The sequence below is a fragment of the Struthio camelus genome, chromosome 9, assembly GCF_040807025.1.
Source record: "Struthio camelus isolate bStrCam1 chromosome 9, bStrCam1.hap1, whole genome shotgun sequence".
In the NCBI taxonomy this organism is placed as follows: domain Eukaryota; kingdom Metazoa; phylum Chordata; class Aves; order Struthioniformes; family Struthionidae; genus Struthio; species Struthio camelus.
The window spans coordinates 2,262,049-2,281,666 of NC_090950.1; the positions used below are offsets into that span (position 1 = coordinate 2,262,049).

Below are 19,618 nucleotides of genomic sequence, written 5' to 3' on the forward strand. Positions count from 1 at the left end.
CAGGCTCCCTTCCCTGTGCCTGCAGGGTCTCCACTGTGGGCATCTGTCACCAGCCCTGTCATACGGGAGACAGTCCCAGGCAGATACTGTTTGACTGTTCAGCACCTGCAGTAGCACTGGGCACCCACAAGTCGGAGCTGAATCCAGCCCTCATTCCCTAACATATCACTTATGAGCTCATCACCTTGAGCCCATGCAGAGTCACAGAAAAGCAACAAGCCCTTTCAGGGTAAAAGTCCTTGAGTGCATTCTTGGCCTTACTGTTGGAAGAAGAACCCACCCTTCAAACGCTGCTCTATGGAAATCTCCTTTTATTACAGAGATGCTGGCTCTGACACAGTAGTAGACATATTTACAGGAAGCCCCTGGGTCAGACAGATTCACTTCACACCTCTGGAGAAGTGGGATGAATTAAACACTTCTTTACAAACATGATTATGATACAGAGAATGCCCAAAGCACAAGAGTTGCCAGAGAATTTAGAAATCAGCTGTGAAGAGAGACAGGTAGCTTATCCTGTTGAATCACTACCACCTGAACCACTTTCTTCAATGCCTCCTTGAGCTCCCTGTTCCTCATGCTGTAGATGAGGGGGTTCACTGCTGGAGGCACTACTGAGTACAGAACGGCGAGCACCAGATCTAGAGCAGGGGAGGAGATGGAGTGGGGCTTCAGGTAGGCAAATGTACCAGTGCTGACAAACAGGGAGACCACGGCCAGGTGAGGGAGGCACGTGGAAAAGGCTTTGTGCCGGCCCTGCTCAGAGGGGATCCTCAGCACAGATGCAAAGATCTGCACATAGGACAGCACAATGAAAACAAAACACCCAAAGAATAAAGAGATACTAAACACAAGAAGCCCAACTTCCCTGAGGTAAGAGTCAGAGCAGGAGAGCTTGAGGAGCTTGGGAACTTCACAGAAAAACTGGTCCACTGTGTTGCCTTGGCAGAGTGGTATTGAAAACGTATTGGCAGTGTGCACCAAAGCATTGAGAAAACCACTAGCCCAGGCAGTTGCTGCCATTTTAACACAAGCTCTGCTGCCCATGAGAGTCCCGTAGTGCAGGGGTTGGCAGATGGCAACAAAACGGTCGTAGGCCATGACTGTGAGGAGTGAAAACTCAGCTGAAATCAAGAAGAAAAACAAAAATATCTGGGCAGCACATCCTGAGTAGGAAATGACCCTGGTGTTCCACAGGGAATTGGCCATGGATTTGGGGACAGTGGTGGAGACAAAGCCAAGGTCAAGGAGGGAGAGATTGAGGAGGAAGAAGTACATGGGGGTATGGAGGTGGTGGTTGCAGGCTATGGCTGTGATGATGAGGCCATTGCCAAGCAGGGCAGCCAGGTAGATGCCCAGGAAGAGCGAGAAGTGCAAGAACTGCAGTGCTCGCATTTCTGTAAACCCCAGGAGGAGGAACTCGGTGAGGGAGCTGCTATTGGGCATTTTCTGCCTCTAGGCATGGGGAACTGCGCAAAGAGGAAAAGATATTGACAAGTTAGGACAAGCTTTTTTGAATAAAACCCACATATTTTCCCATACCAAATCCCCACATTTTCTCTCTCCTTACTAGGGGGACTTTGCTTCAGCTCCCTTGTTTGAGCTTTAGTTCATGCTTTCTGAGTGTGTCGTGAGGAGCAGGGGCCTCTGCCCACAGGCTCCAGAGCAATCAGCGCTGATTTTTACACAGACACTCAGACTCACATTCCCCAAACAGGATGATTTGCCACTGTCTGATGGCAAAGGATCCTTGCAACTGTGTTATCTGCTGGCTTGGGTGAGACTCAGAAGCTATTGCTTTGCTCAGTTCTTCTAACCCAGCTGCCTGTGGATCTGCATGACCACCGAGCACATGCATAATTCACTGCTGTTTTTAAAACTTCTGGTCTGTATCTACATCAATGACCACTTGCTCCCACTCCATGCAAGGGAGGAACACAGGCATATGAAGGCAGGGGTGATCCAACCCATTGCAGAGGTTTCCATTTCACTAAGATAGATCCTATCCTCATATCAATTTATCATATGCACTACATCTGCAGTCATAATAGGAGTTGGGGGGTGGGGAGAGACAGGCAAGTGCTGTGTCCACATCCTCTCTCGGATTAAGCCTACTCATAATGTGGAAGGGCTTTTCAATCTGTTCACAACCCATTCTCCAGTAGATGGGCTGTAGCAGAGGGACTTAGTTATATATTTATTTATATTTATAGAGGCATTCACCACACATGAGGCGTGTTTCTTTGAGGAATAGAAATCTTTGGCTTTTCCATTACTAACAGCCTGAACCCTAGCAAATCCTGTGCAGCAAAACTGTTCGGTTTAGTGCATTGCCCAAAAGATGATGTCTCCTTAGGGGGAATTGGTGCATTCCCCAGCCCCATAGACTGCACTGCCCAAAGCCCCACAGATTGGAAAGGATCTTGGACCTCTTCCCTCCATGCAAACATCTCCAGATGGGCACTCAGGAAAGCATTCCTCTTACCCAGCTGTGAAGACCACCTTACACATGAGATTTTTTTTGCTCTCAGCCACCGTGTCACACATCTTCTGTCCTGGAGGTCAGGCTGCAGAGGAGGTGGCTTATGTCCTGGATTCAGTACTATAGTCTATATACTCAGTTTATATACTAACTTCTCACTGTTATTTCTCATATTCCAAGGAAGAAGATATGTCCTCCCTGCTCAGAGGATGCCTCTAGTATGGCATCCAACTATAAGCTATCCAGTTGATAGTTTACCTATCCACTTGTAAATCGTAACTATAGAAGAAAAATGTTCTCTCAGACTTTGGTGCTCTTTGGAAGAGGGCATTCAGCTAAATAAGAAATACAATTACATTATTTTGTTGTGTGAAATACACTACTTACTTACACAAAAAAGTAAGATAACCTTCTGCGTCAATGAACACCCTGAGATCTTCCATCATCTTCCTGTCAGCCATTGCTTTGTCATACTGCTCCTGCAGGACTAATACAAAGTTGCACCTGTAAGAGCAAAGAAAAGTGAGTTTGAAACAATAAACATAACCCGTAAGGTATGTTAATATAGAAAACATATAGCAACAGAGTCAAAAGAAACAATAAATATAACCAGTAAGATTTGTTAATATAGAAAACATAGCGACACATTTTCTGGGGCTGCACAATGCATGCAAAAGAACGCCTGATGTGCCACAAGATCTGGTCCAAGAGCACTGGTTGGCGGGTGAGCTGTTTCGACAGGGTGACCCTCCTTGTAATAATCTATGAGTAGGTGTGCTATTCATTTGGGAAGAGGGAGGAGAGTGCTTCACTGCACTTCCTCCCTCTTCCCAAATGAACAGCAGGAATTTCCCCTCAGGTAAGACCAGCCTATACCTTCCTCTTCAGAGGTCTCCTTCAGAAAAATGTCCTGGGTGTGAGCTAGAGATGTGAGAGCAGCCCTAACCCATGCAATACCCTCTCCCCATGCTAGCACTCTCTCAATAGGAGAATGAACCTGCCCCGCCAAGGGTCAATCCTCCCACCCAGAGCTTCTCTCCGCACAGCCACGAGGAGTTCCCTGGATAGGATGAGTGCTGACCCTTGCAGGCAACAGACTCACTGCCCTGGGAAAACACAGCACCCTGAGGTGCAGGGACACTGCTCTCAATTACAGCCCAGAGCAGACCTCGGTGCACTCCCTGGCTTCACACCCCTGTGCCATCCCTGGGAGAAGGTAGCCATGATGCCTGGTTCCTCTGACAGTGCAGCTGGGAACCTCTGCTCTAAAGCACAACCTGCTTCAAACAGCAGAAGCTGGGAAAGCCACCATGACAGACCCTGTCAGCTATGGAAGGTGCCAGCTTTAGAAGAACCATCCAGGAACCACAGCAACGTTGCCCACAGCCAGAGACTTACTGTATTAAGGGCTGAGAAGACTTCTCCCAACAGTGAGCTCTCAGACGTCCTCCCATTCCCAACTGCCTTTACCTTCTAAGTAAGTCTCTCATCTCATCCTGGTACCTGCAGGCAGTGCTCTGAGTCTTGCTGCTCCTTTAAGAGGAGCTGCACCTGGACAGAGCTGTCTCTCTGCAGTGCCTACCAGGTTGCCATGGGCTTCCACAGTCCCAGGAGCCAGGCCCAGCTCAGGAGCAGAGGCCCAGCTGAAGATGTGACTTTCTCTGTCCCTTGTCAACCCTCAAGACATTCCCGAGGCACCAGGGCTTGCAGTTCCTGAAAGGCTGCGTGATCACCCTGGGAAATGTCCACTGAAGTAGATTAAAATAACCACTGAAAGTCTCTCTCTAAACAGTGGAGAGAGACTGAATCCAGCACTGCAGTTTGTCTCATCACAGAATGGTTATCTACGAGAGGTGGAAATGTCCCTCTCTAGAAAGCCCTGTTCCCATCTAATAAGTAGACAGGACACCTAGGCAGGGCAAGAAGGGAGTTCATTTACTCATGCGTCAGTGATCGATTTAGAGGAATCGAGCTAGGTATCTAACACTGATTTAGAAGTTCCTGGGATGAAATAGGATTCAGTTCCTGCCTGTGCACTCCACAAACTCACAGGAGATGGGATTCCCCTCCCCAGGTTTTGGGGTGCACAGAATGGCTGTCTGCTCCTTGTCTCAGCTCCCATTGTGATCAGTGGAGGAGAGGGTGGGAGTCAATTATTCATACACAAGCAGCTTCTGACATCTATTAATGTAATTCAGTGCAGACACTTGATTTAGTGCAATGACAATAGGTCTGCATGGGGTGCATGGGGCATCTAGCACAACTACCATGTTCCCAGCAGATACAGCACAGAACCCACAGGAAAATCATGCCCTTTCAGAGTGGTTGCTGGGCAAACAACCCAGGCGTCTCGAATTTCCTACCTATTCCCAAACAAGGGATTCCCACCTCTGCACTTAGGCAAAGTCCAGCCCATCCAAGCATACTGCAAAGATGGAAGGCACATCATACCAAGGTCTCCATGACTACTCATCCAGACTACACACTCAAGCCTCATTAGTTCTCCTCTCTCTAAACCACTTCTGATACCCAATGATATGGGCAGGGACTGTGCTAACGATGCAGCCACAGCATGGCTGGATTGCAGGCTGGATTGCTCTCTTAGTGGGTGTCTCATATCATCATTGCATCCCCGTCTGCTGTCTACATCAGCATGTCTCTCCTCTGAAGCTGGGCCTTTGTGTACGCAGGGCCCTGGGTTCTTGGGAACAAGTTTCACCGAGACAAATCTATGCTCAGCCCTAGTGCCACAGCCAAGGTTCTGCAGCCCAAAAATACGCAAATGCACAAAGCATGGGTTCCAAATAAGAGGAAAGGGTGATGCACAAGCTGTTGTAAAACTACAAAAACTTTACACAACCTGAGGAAGTCAGACTCGCAGACCCTGCTTCTTATGAGGGGACTTTAATCTCCCTGACATTCACCAGGAGGGCACTGCAGCTAGGTCCAAACAGTCTGGGAGGATTCTGGAGGGTGTGGAGGATAACCTCTTAGCCCAACTAAGGCAGATAGGTCAACAAGGATGACACTTTCATGGACGTGGAACTTGCAGACAAGGAAGAATCCATCAGGGATGTGATAACCAGTGTCAGCCTTGCCTGCAGTGTCCATAAGGAAGTAGAGCTCTTGATCCTGAGGGGAGTGAGGAAGAAGAGTGGCAGAATCCAGACCCTGAATGTTAGAGGAGCAGACTGGGCCTACCGGGTCCAGCATCCTCCAAGCTCGAGAATGGCTCATCCTGATACTCAGGCAAACAAGCAGACATCTCAGGAGACAGGGTGGCTAAACAGGGAACTCGTGACTGAGCTGTAGTGAAATAGGGAAGCATACAGGAGAGAGGCTGCAAAGGAGAAATTTAGAAATATTGTCCACGGAAGTAAGGAAGCAGATGGGAAAGCCAAAGCTCCTCTAGGATTGATGCTTGCAAGGGATGTCAAGAGCACAAAGATGATCTGCTATTGTTTCAGTAACAGTAGAAGCATAAACAAGGAATACCATAGTGTAATGGAGCAGGGAAACTGGTAACTGCAGATAGGTCTGCGGAACTCAATCCCTTGGCTTCATTCTCCACCAAGAAGGTCTCCAAAGCCATAGTGACTAAGTCAGGACTCCCAAGGACAAAAGCAACCAGTAGTGCCTGAGGGTCGAGTCAGGAATTATTTGCAAGAACACAAGTTTACAGGATTAGACGGGTTGCAGCCGAGGATGCTGAGAGAGCTGGCTGCTACCTAGTAAGGCCATTCCCTATCTAATCTTTGAAAGCTGTGGAGACTCAGGGAGGTCCCAACCATGGGAGAAAGGTCAAAGCTGCATCCATCTTCAAAAAAGGCCAAAAGAATCACCTAGGGAATTACAGGCTGAGAGGATGGCCAAACATTGCAACATGTTGCCCAGAGAAGCTGTGCCATCTCCATCCCTGGAGGTTTTCAAGACTGAATCAAGCCCTCAGCAATCTGACCCAACCCCATAGCTGACTCTGCTGTGAGCCCAAGGCTGGGTTAGAGGCCTCCTGAGGTCCCGACCATCTTGAAAGATGCCACAATCCCTTCCACCAAGGATCTGCTCTTGTCAATGTTTGCAAAAGCACTCAGGTCTCCTTGACCACGGAAGTAAGTCAGACACACATATGATCAGATTAAGTAGCTTTCCTGTCCTGCTCCAGTCAGAGATGTTCAAGTGATGGCAGGTACCCCTGCACAGCCCTGATCACTCCTTTGCTTCACCTTTTCACTGAATCACAGAATGGCCAAGGTTGGAAAAGACCTCTGGAGATCATCTAGTCCAACACCCCTCTGCTCAAGCAGGGTTCTCTAGAGTACATTGCTCAGGATCGCATCCAGATGGGTTTTGATTATCTCCAGAGAAAGAGACGCCACAACCTCTCTGGGCAACCTGTTCCAATGCTCTGTCACCCTCACAGTCAAGAAGTTTTTTCTCAGGTTCAGATGGAACTTCCTGTGGTTCAGTTTCTGCCCATTGCCTCTTGTCCTGTTGCTGGGCACCACAGAGAAGAGATTGGCCTCATCCTCTTGACACCTCCCCCCCTTCAGATACTTGTACACATTGATGACATGGCCTCTCAGTCTTCTCTTCTCCAGGCTGAACAGGCCCAGCTCTTGCAGTCTTTCTTCCTAGGACAGATGCTCCAGTCCCCTCATCCTCTTTGGAGCCCTCCGCTGGACTCTCTCCAGGAGTGCCATGTCTCTCTTGCACTGGGGAGCCCAGAACTGGACACAGGACTCCAGGTGACACCTCACCAGGGCTGAGGAGAGGGGCAGGATCACCTCCCTCAACCTGCTGGCAACACTCTGCCTAATGCACCCCAGCAGACCATTGGCCTTCTCGGCCACAAGGGCACACTGCTGCCTCATGCTTAACTTGTTGTCCACCAGCACTCCCAGGTCCTTCTCTGCAGAGCTGCTTTCCAGCAGGTCAACCCCCAGCCTGTCCTGCCTAGGTGCAGGACCCTGCCCTTGCCTTTGTTGAACTTCATGAGGTTCCTCTCTGCCCAACTCTCCGGCCTGTCCAGGTCCCTCTGCATGGCAGCACAGTCTTCTGGTGTGTTAGCCTCTCCCCCCAGTTTAGTATCATCAGCAAACTTGCTGAGGGTGCACTCTGTGCCTTCCTCCAGGTCATTGATGAATATATTGAACAAGACTGGAGCCAGGACTGACCCCTGGGGGACACCACTAGCCACAGGCCTCCAACTAGACTCTGCGCCATTCACCACAACCCTCTGAGCTCGGCCATCCAGCCAGTTCTCAATCCACCTCACCGTCCACTCATCCAGCCCACACTTCCTGAGTTTACCCTACAAGGATGTGATGGGAGAGAGTGTGCAAAGCCTTGCTGAAATCCAGGCAGACAACAGCCACTGCTCTGCCCTCACCTACCCAGCCAGTCATTCCGTCATAGAAGGCTATCCGATTAGCCAAGCATGATTTCCCTTTGGTGAATCCATGCGGACTACTCCTGATCACCTTCTTGTCCTCCAGATGCTTAGTGAGGACCTCCAGGAGGAGCTGCTCCATCACCTTCGCAGGGATGGAGGGGAGGCTGACAGGCCTGGAGTTCCCTGGCTCCTCCTTCTGGCCCTTTTGGAAGACTGGCGTGACATTGGCTTTCTTCCAGTCCTCAGGCAGCTCTCCTGATCTCCAGGACCTTTCCAAGATGATGGAGAGTGGCCTAGCGATAACATCCGCCAGCTCCCTCAGCACTCGTGGGTGCATCCCATCGGGGCCCATGGATTTATGGATGTCAAGTTTGGACAAAAGATCTCTAACCTGACCCCACCCCCAACCAAGGGAGAGTCTGCCTTTCTCCAGCCTTCCTCTCTGGTCTCCAAGGTCTGGAATTCCTCAGGACTGGCCTTAGCAGTGAAGACTGAAGCAAAGGCAGCATTCAGTAACTCTGCCTTCTCTGTAGCCTTCGTCACCAGGGCACCCACCCCATTCAGCAGCGGGCCCACGTTTTCCCTAGTCTTCCTTTTGCTATTGATGTATTTGAAGAAGGCCTTCTTGTTGTCCTTGACATCCCTTGCCAGATTTAATTCCAACTGGGCCTTAGCCTTCCTTGTCGCATCCCTGCACGCTCTGACAACGTCCCTGTATTCCTCCCAAGTGGCCTGTCCCCTTTGCCACATTCTGTGTACTTCCTTCTTCTGTTGGAGTTTGGCCAGGAGTTCCTTGCTCAGCCACGCAGGTCTCCTGCCCACTTTGCTGGACTTCTTCCTCAGAGGGATGCACTGCTCTTGAGCCTGGAGGAGGTGATGCTTGAATAGTAACCAGCTTTCTTGGACCCCTCTTCCTTCTAGGGCCCTACCCCAGGAGATTCCCCTAAGTAGGTCCCTGAAGAGGCCAAAGTCAGCTCTCCTGAAGTCCAGCCTTGCAATCCTACTCATTGCCCTGCTCCCTCCTCGTAGGATCCTCAACTCCACCATCTCACAGTCACTGCAGCCAAGGCTGCCCCCAACCTTCACCTCTCCAACTAGACCTTCTTTGTTCGTTAGTACAAGGTCTAGCATTGCACCTCTCCTTGTTGGCGTCTCCACCACCTGAGTCAAGAAATTATCATCAGTCCTCTGCAGGAACCTCTTTGACTGTTTGTGCCTAGCTGTGCTGTCTTCCCAGCAGAGGTCAGGGTGGTTGAAGTCCCCCATGAGAACCAGGGCCTGTGAACGTGAGGCTACTTCCAGCTGTCTGTAGAAGGCCTCATCGATGACTTCCTCCTGGTCAGGTGGCCTGTAGTAAACCCCCACAACAGTGTCGCCCATGTTACCCTGCCCTTTAATCCTTACCCATAGGCTCTCCACTTGCTCTTCATCCACCCCGAGGCAGAGCTCCACACATTCTAGTTGCTCCCTCACATAAAGGGCAACTCCACCACCTCGCCTTCCTGGCCTGCCTTTCCTAACAAGCACGTAGCCATCCATGACAGCATTCCAGTCATGTGAACTATCCCACCATGTCTCTGTCACTGCAATGAGATCATGGCCCTGCGACCGCACACAGATCTCTAACTCTTCCTGTTTATTCCCCATGTTGCATGCATTGGTATACAGGTGTTTCAGAGAGCCAGTCAAGCACGCAGGCTTCCCAGGAGAGGTGCAAGAGGATCCTCCATAGCCATGTCCCATGCTGTCTCCCCTGGTTGTATGCACCTGCTGGAGGCATCCTGACTTGAGCGGTGTTTTACTGAGCAAGGTGTCACTATAAACAGCACTATCACAGATAGAATGCCCAAAGCACAAGAATTATCTGGATAAATTAGAAATCACTTGTGAAGAGGTATGGGCAGCTTATTGCTTCTGAACTGGTACCAATCAAATTAGTTTTTTCAGTGTGCCCCTGAGCTCTCTGTTCCTCATGCTGTAGATGAGAGGGTTCACTGCTGGAGGCACCACCGTGTGCAGAACAGACAGCACCAGATCTAGAGCAGGGGAGGAGATGGAGGAGGGCTTGAGCTGGGTAAACATGCCAGTGCAGACAAGCAGAAAGACTACAGCCAGGTGAGGGAGGCACATGGAAAAGGCTTTGTGCCGGCCCTGCTCAGAGGGGATCCTCAGCACAGATGCAAAGATCTGCACATAGGACAGCACAATGAAAACAAAACACCCAAAAACTAAAGAAAGAGTAACCACAAGAACCCCAACTTCTCTGAGGTAGGCATCTGAGCAGGAGAGCTTGAAGATCTGGGGAATTTCACAGAACTGGCCCAGGGCATTGCTTTGACAGAACGTAACTGAAAATGTATTAGCTGTGTTCAGCACTGAACTCAGAAAACTACTTCCCCAGGCAGCTACTGCCATTTTAACACAAGCTCTGCTGCCCATGAGTGTGCCCTAGTGAAGAGGTTTGCAGATGGCAATATAGCAATCGTAGGCCATGACTATGAGAAGAGAACACTCAGCTGAAGTGAAAAAGGCAAGAAAAAAAGACTTAGGCAGCACATCCTAAGTACGAAATGGCCCTGTTGTTCCAGAGAGAATTGGCCATGGATTTGGGGACAGTGGTGGAAAAGGAGCTAAGGTCCAGGATGGAGAGACTGAGGAGGAAGAAGTACATGGGGGTGTGGAGGTGGTGGTTGCAGGCTGTAGCTGTGGTGATGAGGATGTTGCCGAGGAGGGCAGCCAGGTAGATGCCCAGGAAGAGCAAGAAGTGCAAGAGCTGCAGCTGCCATGTGTCTGCAAATGCCAGGAGGAGGAACTCGGTGAGGAAGCTGCAGTTGGACATTTGCTATCTCTGGGCACAAGGGACTGCCCAAGGAGGAAAAGGCATTGACAAGTTAGGACAGGCTTCTCTGAGCAAAACCCATTCCACTCCTCCTAGTACCCCCGCATTTCCTCTCTGCTTTACCTTCTTTCAACTCCCTTTTCTGAACTCTGGTTTGTGCTGGCTGAGTGCACCATGCAGAGCAGGGGCCTCTGCCCATGGGCTCCAGAGGAGTCAGTCCTGCTCTGCTAGGGTGTGTAAATGGAGGTATCAAACTGCCCCATGTATTTGGTAGGGATATCTGGGGATGGGCACTCTGAGCTGAGTGAAGGGGATTTGGTCCAGTTACCCACTGGGAATATTCTCTGTTTATCACTGTGAGAGATGGATAAAGCACTCATGCTAGCTGTCTCTGAAAAAGAAGACCCTTATGAGGGATTCATCTTCTCCAGCCTTGCCCTCTTGAACAAAGGTGTCTGAATCTGAATCAGTCACACCAACTCCTTGCCTAGCAAGGGAGAGAAACAGTGACGTGCAGGCAGGAGCTTTCCAGAGATCTCTGTCCCAATGATATCGACCCTGCCCTGACATCAGTTTACCATCTGCACTCTTTCTCCAGACACTGTAGTGAGAGTGGGAAGTGACTAGCTCTGATAAACATATCCTGCAGCAGATTATACACAACCATTTTGTGAAAAGGCTGTTCAACATTTTCACATTAATTTTCTCCAGAAAATCGATTGCAGTGGAGGGATCTGATTATATATTTCTTTAGTTTTTATATGCCTCCATCACACCATAGGAGCATTCTTTTATGGGGTAGAAATCTTTGGCATTTCAGTTGCTCTCAGCATGAGAACACGCATATCCCAAGAATAAAAAGAGCTCTAAGTGACTTTGTACAGGGTGAGGGGATCAGTCTGCTCATGAGTCTTGCTCCCCACTGCTCTGTGCTTCCACCTCTCCCAGCTAAAGGACACTCACACTCACAAGTTGCTTTAAGAAAGAAACTGGACTGAGGTGAGAGTGCAATTCAGTTTTGAAGTGAAGATTTCCAAATTCTTCTCTCTCAGCCCAGTTATGGAGAGGGTGATGAAGAGTGTGAGATGAGGCTTCTGACTCATGTAACCTGCACAAGGACTCTCAGCTATCATAGATATGCTATGGGAGAGCTGTGATCTTCTGTAAGGCAGCTTGAAGCCTGGCAGGACACCCTAGAAAGACAGTCAAGAGTGGTAAATATAGGGTCTCCTTAAGGGAGAGTCAGATGATTCCCAAACCTGATAAAATTCATTGCCTAGAAGGTTGGAAGGGAACTTGGGCACTTTACTGCCATGAAGACAGCTCCACACAGGACCCACAGCATCAATGCCTTCACTGCAGCTGAACCTCACCTTCTTAACCCCAGAGAGCGCAAGAGCAAGAACTAGACAGGACAGAGAGGTGAAGAAGCAAGTGTCAATACTATCAACCTCATGCCAAAGGGAAAGCAAGAAGAGAGGGATGAACAGGCACTCAGGAAAGCTTTCATCTTACCCAGCTGTGCACACCTCCTAGACCTCCTAAATGACAACACTGCAGGACAGTTGCTTTCAGCTCCTTTGTCATACAGTGGGAAATGGGCAAACTGCAGGAGAGAAGCCTTCACTGCTCTTCACTGCTAGAGCTCGGGCTGCTGAGGAGGGCGCTCATATCCTGGACCCCATGGCCTTGAGGAGAAAGGCTCTGTTGGGTAGAAGATGAAACATGACAGGGCTTGTTTAGAGGAAGATGTCTGTGCTGCAGGGACTGACTGAAAGTTTTCCAAATTCCCCCCTCCCACAGAATTTCTATCTTCAGTTTCCCCTCATTCTGTGAGTGCATGTCCATCGCCCAGAGCTTTTCCTCTTGGAAGCTGTTTCTCTGTCATGTCTTTTCCGTGTCAGTACTCTGCAACAGTAAGAAAAAGAACACATAGATTGAGAAGAGCTCCTTATCTTTAAGGTAACCCCTGCCTTGACTGTCTTCTAGAAAAGGCCCCTGAGAAATATCCTTGGGGATAAGCTAGAGCTTTGAGCAGCTCTGACCCATGAAGCACCCTACCAACAGGAGAATGAACCTACCCTGCCAGGGATCACTCCTACCCAGAGCTTCTTCCTGCAGTGCTATGGGGAGTTCCCCAGGCAGGCTGAATGCTGACTGAACCTGAGAAAAAACTTCTTCACTGTGAGGGTGACTGAGCATTGGAACAGGTTGCCCAGAGAGGTAGTGGAGTCTCCTTCGCTGGAGATATTCAAAAGCCGTCTGGATGTGATCCTGGGCAATCTGCTCTAGAGGACCCTGCTTGAACAGGGAGGTTGGACGAGATGATCTCTAGAGGTCCCTTCCAACCTAAACGATTCTGTGATTCTGTGATTCTTTCAGGTGGCAGAGTCACTGTCCCCTGACCCCAGCACACAGCACCCTGGGGCACAGGGACACTGCTGTGAATTATAGCCTGTGCAGACCTCGGTGCACTCCCTGGCTTCACACCCCTGCACTGTCCCTGGGAGAAGGTAGCCATGGTGCTCTGTCCTTCTGAAGATGGGTCTGGGAAGCTAGGAGAGCAACCCTGACAGACCTTATCAGCTGTGGTAGGTGTCAGCTTTAGGAGAACCATTCAGGAATCGCAGCAGCAATGCCGTGCAGTCAGAGACTTACTGTGTTAAAGGCTGTGAAGATTTCTCCCGACAGTGACCTCTCAGACGACCTCCCATTCCCAACTGCCTTTAACTTCTGAGTCTCTCATCTCATCCTGGTACCTGCAGGCAGTGCTCTGAGTCTTGCTGCTCCTTTAAGAGGAGCTGCTCCTGGACAAAGGAGCCTACCAGGTTGCCATGGGCTTCCACAGTCCCAGGAGCCAGGCCCAGCTCAGGAGCAGAGGCCCAGCTGAAGATGTGACTTTCTCTGTCCCCTGTGCACCCTTGAGGTACTCCTGGGGAGAGGGCATGACATCTCCCGAAAGGCAGCAGGGTAACTCCTGAGAAATAGCCACTGAGGTAAACTAAAATAATCACAGCTAGTGCCTATGCAAACAATGGATAGTGACCGATTCCAGCATTGCAGTTTGTCTCATCAGAGGATGGCTATCTAAGAGAGGTGGAAGTGTCTCACTCTGGAAGGCCTTACTCACATCTCATAAGAAGATAAGACACCTGAACAAGGACAAGAAAGGAGTACATTTACTCATGTTTCAGGGACTAATTTAGAGGAGTCAATCTAGGCATTTAATGCTGGTTTACAAGCCCCTGGGATGGAGTGAGATTCTGTTCCTCCTACATGCTCTACCAGCTCAGAGGAGTTAGCATTCCCCTTGCCCAAGTTTTGGTGTGCACAAAATGGGTATCTGCATGGGCACTCCTTGGCTGAGCTCTCGTTGTAATCAATGAAGAGGGAGGGTGAGAGTCAATTCTTCATACACAAACACCTTCTGAAATTTGGAGAGACTGATGTGGTCCAAGATATATGTCAGTGTCTGCATGCTCTGGTGGAGCAACTATGACACCACATCCTTTTAGAACATCAGCTGGAGACCCGGTGGAAAATCTCCTTGGCCATCTGAAATGGCACTAGCTGCCTATTACTGCAAGAGCTCAGGTCAGTAAGAAGCTGAGACATGCAGATCCTGATGTTGCAAACAGATAATGCAATTCAATGCAGACACTTGATTTAATGCAGTGAAAATAGGCCTGTAGGACCATGTCAGATGCATGGGGTGTCCAGCACAACCACTGTGTTCCTAGCATATGCAGCTCAGGACCTGCCAGAAAATCATGCCCTTTCAGAGTGGTTGCTGGGCAAACACTCCAGGATATCTCAGATTTCTACCTGTTCCCAGACAATGGATTCACACTACTACCTTTAAGCAAAGTTCATTCTGCATATAACACAGCATGCTGCAAAGATGGGAAGCACATCACACCAACGTCTCCATGCATATGTCAACACTCTCAAACCTTGCAAGTTCTCCTATCCCCAAACCTTTTCTCGTGCTCATTGATATGAACAGGGACTATGTTAATGATGCAGCCACAGAGTGGCTGGATCACAGGCTGTTCAGCCCCAGGGACATTCCGAGAGACACCTTGCCCTTTCTGGAGATCTGGTCTCTTCTGTCACAGCCCCTAAAGTGCTGCAAAATGACCTTGCGCACAAAACTCCTCTCCTGCCATAGCTGCACAGCTCAGCTCTGTTTCTTTCTGACCTTGGGTACTGCAGGGCTTGTTCTCTTAGTGGGCACCTCATATCATCACTACATCACCATCTGCTATCTGTGCCAGCATGTCTCTGCTCTGAAGGTGGGCCTTTGCATACATGGTGTCCTTGGCTCTTGGGAACAGGCTCCACCATGACAAATCTGTGCTCAGCCCTAGTGCCACAGCTGACATTCTGCAGCCTAAATATACACAAATGCACAAAGCCTGGGGCACAAATAAGAAGAACTGGAGATGCGAACTGCAATATCTTTAAGCAACTTGAGGAAGTCTGTGGATCATAGACCTAGTTCTCATGAGGGGACTGACATCTCCCTGATATTCCCTGGGAAGGCAATTCAGCAGGGTACAAAGATTCCAGGAGGATTCTGGGGTGTGTGGAGGACTTCTTAGTCCACCTAAGCCAAGTAGATCAACAAGAGTGCTGCTTCCACATGGAACTTGCAAACAAGGGAAAACTGATCAGGGATGTGATAATCAGTGTCAGCCTTGCCTGTAGTGACTGTAAGGTGGGGAGTTCCTGATCCTGAGGGAAGTGAGGAAGAAGAGTAGCAGAGTCCAGACTCTGGATGTCAGAAGAGCAGACTTTGGCCTTCTAGGGAGACTGGAAGAAGGACCCTATGGGAGGCAGCTCTGAAGGGGAAAGGAGCTCAGGAAAGTTAGCAGATCTTCAAGGACAGCATCCTCCAAGCTCAAGAATGGCCCATACTGAAACTCAGGAAAACAAGTAGACATTTCAGGAGACAGGCTTGCCTAAACAGGGAGTGAACTACTGAACAGTACAAAAAGACAGCATACAGGAATGGGAATCAGGGAGAGACTGCCAAGGAGAAATTGAGGAATATTGTCCAGAGGAGTAGGGAAGTGTTTAGAAAACCCAAAGCTCCTCCAAGATGGACACTTGCAAGGGATGTAAAGGGCATGAAGATGATCTGCTATTGCTTCATAGCTGTAAAAGAATAAACAAGGAACATGTGGGCCCATGGCTGAATGGGGTAGGGAATCTGGTAATAGCAGATGCAGATAGGTCTGGGGAACTCGATCTCTTGGCTTCAGTCTCCACCAACAGCACTTCCCAGGCTGTTGCGCCTAGAGTCAGGGCTCCCAGGGAGAAAAACAACCAGCAGTGCATGAGGGTTGAGTCAAGGAGTATAGCAAGAATGCAGGTTTATGGGAATAGACGTGTGGCAGCTGAGGATGCTGAGAGAACTGGCTCCTATCTAGCAAGGTCACTCTTTATTGTCTTTGAAAGTTGTGGAGCCTGGGGGAAATCCCAAAGACTGGAGAAAGGCAAGTGTTGCATCCATCTTCACAAAAGCACAAACAGACAACTGAGAAAACTGCAGGCTGCTCAGCCTCGCTTTGATCAGGTATGTGTTATGGAGTAAGTCCTCTCTCATCACACTTCTGGGCATGCAAAGGAGAAGAAGGTGACTGGGAACAAGCAGCATGGATTTTCGAGGCTAAATCGTGTCTCACCAACCTGATGGCCTTCTGCGTTAGAAGAGCTATATTTGTAGATGAATGGAGAACAGTGAATGTCAATTACCTCAATGCTAGCAAGGCTTTTGACACTTTCTCCCATGGTACGCTGGCATGCAAGTTAGGGTTTTATGGTCTGAAAGGGCAGACAACCAAATGGCCAAAGAACTGGTTGGATGTTTGGGCTCAGAGGGTAGTGGTGAATGCATAGCACTCTTCCTGGAGGCCAGAGGAGAAATGGAGCACCACGGGGGGGTGGAGGGGGGGTCTCTTCTGGCACCTGTTCTGTTTAACATTTTTATGAGTGAGCTGGAGGAGGCAACTTTCATCATGTTTGTAGATGACCACAAGCTGGGGAAGGACACCAATCTTATGTTTGAGGGCTGCCATTGAGAGGGACCTAGACTAGACAGGCAGGAGGAATGAGCTGCCAGGAATCTCATGAAAATCTGCAAGGACAAATGACAGATTCTTGTGCCTAGAACAGACCAACACCCTACAAAGATGCAGGCTGGGGACTGGGTTGCTATGGAGCAGCTGTGCTGAAAAGTACCTCAGGGTCCTTGTGAACAGAAGGCAAAACATGAGACAGTCATGTGCCCAGGGTAGCAAAGAAGGCCAGCAGCATCCTGGGCTGCATGAACAGGAGCACAGCCAGGAGGTCAAGGGTGGTGATTATCCTCCACTACTTGGCGCTTAGACAACATGCAGAAAATCGCATCGAGTTCTGGCCCCCACCCCCCCCAAGTACAAGGATTCCCCTGTATGAGGGGGGGAATCAAGAAGTTTAGCATTGTGCATGGCAGCAGGATGATAACCAATAGCCAGTTTGAAACAAGAGGGGAACAGACTGGAAAGATGGAAAATTTTTTCTGCTGAGAGGATGGTCACGCATTGGAACATGTTACCCAGATAAGCTGTGCTGTCTCCATCCTTGAAGGTTTTCAAGTCTGTATAGGCTGGTCTGACCCCAAAACTGACCCTGCAGTGAGCAGGAGGTTGGCTAGAGGCCTCCTGATGTCTAGTCTGAAAGATTCTGTGATTCCTTCCCCTGTGCATCTTCTCTTATTGATATTAGGGAAAGCACTTAGTTCTGCTTGACCATAGAAGTAAGTCAAGTCAGACACAGGTATGATCAGATCCACTAGCTTTGTTGTCCTGCTTCAGTCAAGACTGCTTAGCAGGTACCCCCAAACTGCCCTAATCACGCCTTTCTGTCATCTTTTATTTTCTTTTTCTCTCTTTTCCACCTTCCAAGTTCTTCCCTCTTACCATCCTCATACCTTCCCATACAAACAGCCCATCTCTGTTTACCCGTTCTCCATAAACCCTGATTTTGTTTGCTTTGTATCCTCAGTTGACGTTTCAGTGATTATTCCTTGGCCAGCAATTCCATTAAACTAGTACCTCCTTCTATTACTTGGAATGCCCTGGCATTCCTTATGTTATGATTTTGTTAGGGGCAGCGTAAGTCAGGGTGAGTCATCTGCACACACATATTAAGAGCCGACACAAGGCAGCTTTAGTCCAGAGGGACATTGAGAAACTTGGAGATTCAGTCAGGAGAAACCTCATGAACTTTTACGAGCGAAAGTGTCAAGTCCTGCATCAGAGGCAGAAAAACTCCATGGCTCAGGGCAAGCTGCAACCTAACTGGCTGAGACTGGGAGGAGAAGAGCCTGGGTATTGTGAGGCATGTCATATGAGTTAGTAGTATATGCTACCACAAAGGAGGCTAGACGCCTATAGGGCCGCATGAGGCAGAGTGTGGCCACCTAGACAAGGGCAGTTATTATTCCCCTTGACTCAGCACTAGTGTGGCTCATTGTGGGGCTCCCAGGAGCTTTTCCTGGTAGTGGGAAACAGCATGAGAAGGGGAAACAGCTGCAAACTGCAATTTGGCAGGTTCAGACTGGACGATAGGATGAAGAGATATCACTAGAAGTATAGTGCTGTAGTGCAACAGGTCACCCAGCAGGAGTCTGTGGTTGACGCATGACTTTGTGTTTCAAGGAACAGCCAGTAAGGATGGAGAGACATCAGGAAAGGCAGGGAGATGCTAGAGTGAGAGCAAAGTGGGGAAGCAGGTTAAGTGTCTACAGTCTGCAGGGAAACAGGAGGATACAGTGCAGGACAGCCTGTGGTGAAGATGACGATGTGCACCAGCAGGGCTGAAAGTCCCTGACGGAGCAGGGATCTTTGTCCTATGACTTTTGTCTCTGCCACTGAGGCCTACCAGGAGAAACCAGGCCCTCATTGTTGCTTTGGTCCCTACCCCAGGAGCCCATGAGATGTCATATCATTGTCCTACACTTGGCATCACACACCTCCATCCTCACACTGCCCTCAGAAAGAGCCCTGTGAAACAGGTTGGGGAAAGGATCTCCCTTCCCAGGGGCTGGGTGTCCATGTTTGACTATTTTGCTTGTAAAACACATGAAGGGTTTGCTTGGCATAAGAGCCATCAGCACATTTTCTTTGCCTACCTGTAATCAGTGATTACAATTTTCTGCTCTAATGAGCCCCCAGTGAGTCTTTCTTGCTAATGGCCATCAGCGGGCCCTATTAACACTCTATGAAACTTTGAGGTTTTCTTCTGACTTTGACTTCTTGAACATTTTGTTCAGTCTCCTCTCAGCTGTGCTTTGTGGACTCAGCACCAAATACACCATGGGGCTCATTATAATGCAAAAAGCCCTGACAAACTGCATCTCTCCCCTTAATTTTCTTCAAGTCTTTTTTGCCTAATTGGAGGCATTTCAGGAGTGTACCTGAAAGATGGATACTTATAATATTAAAGAATAACAAATAATATAAAAGTATTTCTGCTTTTTAAGTTTTTTTTTCATTATTATCCTTCAGCTTACCAAATTAGTGATAGCAACATTCTCCAATTGATGTCAATCCAGATGAAGTCTGGATATGTAGGAAAAGCAGTATCCTGGAGGTCAAACACTGCATGAACAATCTTCCTCCCTATCTCCCCAAACCTACCATTTCTCTTATCAGTCACACAGGACTTACATCACTTTTGTTGAAAGCTTTTGAAATTTTGTTGAAATTTTACCACAGGTTTGAGCAGAGCTGCATGTCATTCTTTTGCATGTCATGTCTGCAATGCTGTCTTGAAGTGTTTTCTTGTCTCCTGTTTACAAGAAATCTTGCCAAGTGCATTCTCTTGAAAGAGAGGCATCTACCACCCAAAATAACTG

The 19,618-nt window shown here is 48.9% G+C and overlaps 1 protein-coding gene and 1 pseudogene across 1 annotated transcript; both read right to left on the reverse strand.

The window, feature by feature from the left end:
* Positions 1-486: 486 nt before the first annotated feature.
* Positions 487-12,312, reverse strand: LOC104138951 (olfactory receptor 14A16). Its single transcript, XM_009666869.2, has 3 exons — positions 12,229-12,312; positions 2,874-2,986; positions 487-1,469 (listed from the first exon to the last, which is right to left on the reverse strand). The coding sequence occupies exon 3, from the start codon at positions 1,444-1,446 to the stop codon at positions 487-489; it is 960 nt and encodes a 319-aa protein (XP_009665164.1). The 5' UTR covers positions 1,447-1,469; positions 2,874-2,986; positions 12,229-12,312.
* On the reverse strand, positions 9,804-10,713 carry LOC104138952 (olfactory receptor 14A16-like; annotated as a pseudogene).
* Positions 12,313-19,618: the final 7,306 nt, after the last annotated feature.

Excerpts from the sequence above, each read along its gene's own strand:
- LOC104138951 (XM_009666869.2), bottom strand. The coding sequence starts at position 1,446 with ATGCCCAATAGCAGCTCCCTCACCGAGTTCCTCCTCCTGGGGTTTACA.